Genomic DNA, 4,425 nt, shown 5'->3' on the forward strand with positions numbered 1-4,425 from the left:
TTTAGAAAGAGGATTATTCCGATATTTTTTTTGAAAAATTGATTATTTCAGAAATTAATTTGAAAGATGTGGTTATTTTAATTTTTTTTTTATCAAAAATAGAGAAGTATTGAAGAAACTTCAAAACTTAAGATTAAAAGGTTCAATTTTTTAATAGGAACACATACATCATTTTATTAAAGAGTTACATTTATATTCTAGAATTTTTTATTTTCCTTTTTATGCTATAAATTTTTTATTAATAAAAAAAACACCATATTTTCTTGTATATAAAAAATATAACACCATAGTACATTGATTTGTCATGTGGTCCACATTGACCACATTTAAATGCCCAAATACCAACTCTAATTCTAAGCAGATGTGAAGGAGACTTTTGTAAGAAATAAAACGAAAAATTAATAATTTATTAAAATAAAAAAGATATTTAATTCTAAAGTATTCAAACATATATATATATATATATATATATATATATATATATATATATATATATATATATATATATATATATATATATATATATATATATATATTAATTTCAAAAAGTTTGCAAAAAAATAATAAATTGATTAATTAGTAATATTTATTCAACAATTTGCTTATTTCTTTTTATTTTCTAAAAATATGTACATTTATTTAGACCTAAAAGAGTGTGCATATATTTGACTTATATTTTACTTATGAATGTATCTAGACTAAATTAAGATTAAATACGTAAAAGAAATCACGTCACTCATCTATTAAATACCATGTGCATTAAATAAGACTTGTATTAAAGCACTGCAACCTTTCACTTCTCTTGTGTCTCATTTTGCATGTCATGGCATCACCAAATGCTTTCAATCCTACTCGTCCTCTTCACCCCCAAACTGTAAGTGTTTTAACACAATTTCTATGTTTTTATTATCAACTTTGCAGGTTGAAATTAAATCATATTTATGCAAACATGTATATTTTTTTTGTTGAAGAAAACTACTTCAAGTTCTTTAAACAATTCATATATTTGATTCAATATATAAATCAAAAACATTAATTTTTGTCGATCCAGAAAAATGTTGTATTGACGTTGAAATTATAATGCAACTCTTCATACGAGACTTAAATGTCTTTTACAAGACTTTTTTTTTGTTTTTCCCAAGGCATATATTTTAGACATTTTTTAAGACTTTTTTGTCTTTCTCAGATTTTGTCCAAATACATTTTTTTTTAATAAAGTGTTCAAATACTTTGAATTTTTGAAACTTTGCAGCTGTCTTTCTTAAATAAAAGAAATAATTAAATACTGATAAAATGTCTTTACCAAATTTGATTATTCTGAGATTTTTTTTTCTATATTCATATATATTACTAAGATATTAGCAACACATGTCTGTTTTTTCTTCTTTATTTTTGACATTTTGATTTGATTACTTATTATGTTTAAGCTTTATCTCATTTAAATATTTATTGTTATCATTCAAATAGGTTGAAGAAAAATCAGAGAGGCAGAAGAAAATTGATGAGTGGCTTCCCATTAATGCCGATAGGAGTGCAAAATGGTGGTACTCAGCTTTTCACAATATCACCGCCATGGTTGGAGCCGGTGTTCTTGGTCTTCCTTATGCCATAGCACAACTTGGATGGTATATTTATTTCAAACTTATATTACTCTTTATCATAAGTTGATCTAGTCCGAAAACATTTATTTTATATATTTATTTAATAATCAATGTATCTGATTTATATATAGATCAGATACATTATTTATTTTATAAATTTTTAATATATTTTTTTATATTATTAACGAAAGTAATATTTAATAAAAAAGTTTGTCTTTTTAAATTCGTTAATTAATTAATGTATCTGGTATATTATTCATTATATATATATGGATCGACTATTCAATGAATAGTTGTAATTCATCCAATAATAAGTTAATATTTCTTTTACTCTTCTCAGGGGTCCTGGTGTAACTTTACTAATCATTTCATGGATCATTACATTATACACATTGTGGCAAATGGTTGAGATGCATGAAATGGTTCCAGGAAAACGTTTTGATAGATACCATGAATTGGGCCAATATGCATTTGGAGAAAAGTTAGGTCTTTATATTGTGGTGCCTCAACAAGTTGTAGTAATGCTTGGTGGAACTATTGTCTACACGGTCACTGGAGGTGCATCATTGCAGAAGTTTCATGATACAGTGTGTCCAAGTTGCAAAAAGATCAGATTGACATTTTTCATATTGATATTTGGATCTGCTCAATTTGTATTGTCTCATCTACCAAGCTTTAACTCCATTTCTAGTATATCTTTTGTTGCAGCAGTCACGTCCATTGGGTATATCAACTCCTTCTTCTTTTTTTTAACGTTATTAGCGTCTCTCGCTTTATTTATGAGAAAAAATTTATTTTTTAAATTTATTCAATAATTAATATATAATATATCTGTTCTATATTTTAAATTTTGCTAGTTAAATGAGGATTCAAATATGCTAACTTAAATTTTGGATGATTTATATTTCACTACAGTTACTCTACAGTTGCTTGGGCTGCTAGTGCACATAAGGGAGTACAAGAAAATGTGCAATATACAAATACATCTAAAACTACCACAGACTTGGTATTTAATTTGTTTAATGCAATAGGCGCTGTTGCCTTTGCTTATGCTGGACACACTGTGGTTTTGGAAATCCAAGCAACAATTCCATCAACACCTGAAAAACCATCCAAGGTTGCAATGTGGAGGGGAGTTATTGTTGCATATATCCTTGTTGCTTTCTGCTATTGGCCTGTTGCTATTATTGGTTATTGGGTGTTTGGTAATCAGGTTAAGGATAATGTTCTTATCTCTTTAGAGAAACCAGCTTGGATGATTGCAATGGCCAACCTATTTGTTGTTTTCCATGTAATTGGAAGCTATCAGGTAAAGTTTCATTTTAATCTTTTAAAGTGAAAAAGTCTTACATTTGAAGGAATAAAAAAGTGACTCATTAAAAAAAATGTATGTTCAATAACTGATTCTTTTATGACAAAGATTAAAGTAACAAAGATATCATAATACATTTTATATTTTAATTGTTAATGTAGGTTTTTGCAATGCCAATGTTTGACATGCTTCAAAGTGTATTGGTGAAGAAACTGAATTTCAAACCAACTACTAGCCTTCGTTTTATTGTTCGTAATGTATATGTGGGTAAGTAAAGTTAATTATTGTACAATATTAGTTTAGTTATATTTTTTCAAAACCTAATTATGCAATATTATTATATTTTATACTTACGGTTAATAATATGTATTTATTAGTTTTGTAATATTAATATACATTTTTCTTTTCAGCATTTACAGTGTTCGTTGCAATTACATTCCCATTTTTTGGTAGTTTACTAGGATTTTTTGGAGGATTTGCTGTTACTCCAACAACATACTTTGTAAGCCATGAAAAATTATAAATAGTAAATTTTCTTAGAATATTATTTTTATAGTTTTTCTCAAATTTTCATTTTATTGAATTTGCAGCTTCCATGTATGATATGGCTTAAAATCTATAAGCCTAAAAGATTCAGCTTATCTTGGTTTACTAATTGGGTAGGTATTTTTTTATTATGTTTTTTTCCTTCAATTTTTTAATAATTTATTAATGTTTCAAGCATTTATTAATTTATTATTTTTTAATTTATTTGTTACAGATATGTATTGTGCTTGGCCTATGTATAATCATTTTAGCACCTATTGGAGCACTGAGAAATATCATCCTTGATGCCAAGAACTACAAGTTTTACACATAAACTTTTTATTTATTACAATCAATTCTTAGAGGCTATCATGGAAATATGTTTCTCTATGATTTATGTACTTTTTAATTGCTATGTACTTGATTGAACACACTTTGAGGTTCAATGGAAGAACAAAATGAAAGAAATTATTTAAATTTAATTTTTAGTAAAAGTAGTGTTTCAGTTTTTAAATTTTTTTAGCCCGATTCAGTCTTTTATTAAAATGTTGGAGAAAGTATATGACAATGTTAGTTGTAACTTTTTAATATACATGTTAAAAAGGATGGGTTTTGACTCCTAGTGGATGGGTTTTGTCCCATATCTCAAAGAATTTGGCAGGCAGTGGATGTGTGGACCGGCCAAGATGCTGTCATGAATTGTCATAGTTGGGAAAACTTTAACATTCATAGGAGAAATCTAAAGAGGAAAAAAAAAGATAGTGAGGGAGTCACTTGGATGATAAAACTTGGTGCATTTGGATGAAAAGAAACAATATTTATTTCAAAGGGGGAAATATGTAAAGTTATAGACATATTGTCTAAAGAGATTTTTATGGTTTATAATTTTAACTATAAATTGGGAAACATGTTTAAGAATTATGAGTCCAATTTTATATTGTCCAAAGAGATTTTTGAAGTTAAATGAAGGTGAAAATGAAACATGTC

At 26.7% G+C, this 4,425-nt stretch overlaps 1 protein-coding gene across 1 annotated transcript; it reads left to right on the forward strand.

Annotated features, from left to right (window-relative positions):
• Positions 1 to 798: 798 nt before the first annotated feature.
• On the forward strand, positions 799 to 3,955 carry LOC127123950 (lysine histidine transporter 1). Its single transcript, XM_051054123.1, has 8 exons — positions 799 to 874; positions 1,468 to 1,625; positions 1,942 to 2,325; positions 2,517 to 2,910; positions 3,075 to 3,180; positions 3,324 to 3,415; positions 3,504 to 3,572; positions 3,674 to 3,955. Exons 1-8 carry the CDS (start codon positions 824 to 826, stop codon positions 3,770 to 3,772), a joined length of 1,353 nt encoding a protein of 450 aa, XP_050910080.1. The 5' UTR covers positions 799 to 823; the 3' UTR covers positions 3,773 to 3,955.
• The last annotated feature ends 470 nt before the right edge of the window (positions 3,956 to 4,425 follow it).

This window comes from Lathyrus oleraceus, chromosome 1 (assembly GCF_024323335.1).
Source record: "Lathyrus oleraceus cultivar Zhongwan6 chromosome 1, CAAS_Psat_ZW6_1.0, whole genome shotgun sequence".
Taxonomy (NCBI): Eukaryota; Viridiplantae; Streptophyta; class Magnoliopsida; order Fabales; family Fabaceae; genus Lathyrus; species Lathyrus oleraceus.

Excerpts from the sequence above, each read along its gene's own strand:
- LOC127123950 (XM_051054123.1), top strand. The coding sequence starts at position 824 with ATGGCATCACCAAATGCTTTCAATCCTACTCGTCCTCTTCACCCCCAA. Across the intron at positions 2,911-3,074 it reads ATGTAATTGGAAGCTATCAG|GTTTTTGCAATGCCAATGTT; the intron begins GTAAAGTTTCAT and ends TTGTTAATGTAG. Across the intron at positions 3,416-3,503 it reads TTACTCCAACAACATACTTT|CTTCCATGTATGATATGGCT; the intron begins GTAAGCCATGAA and ends TTGAATTTGCAG.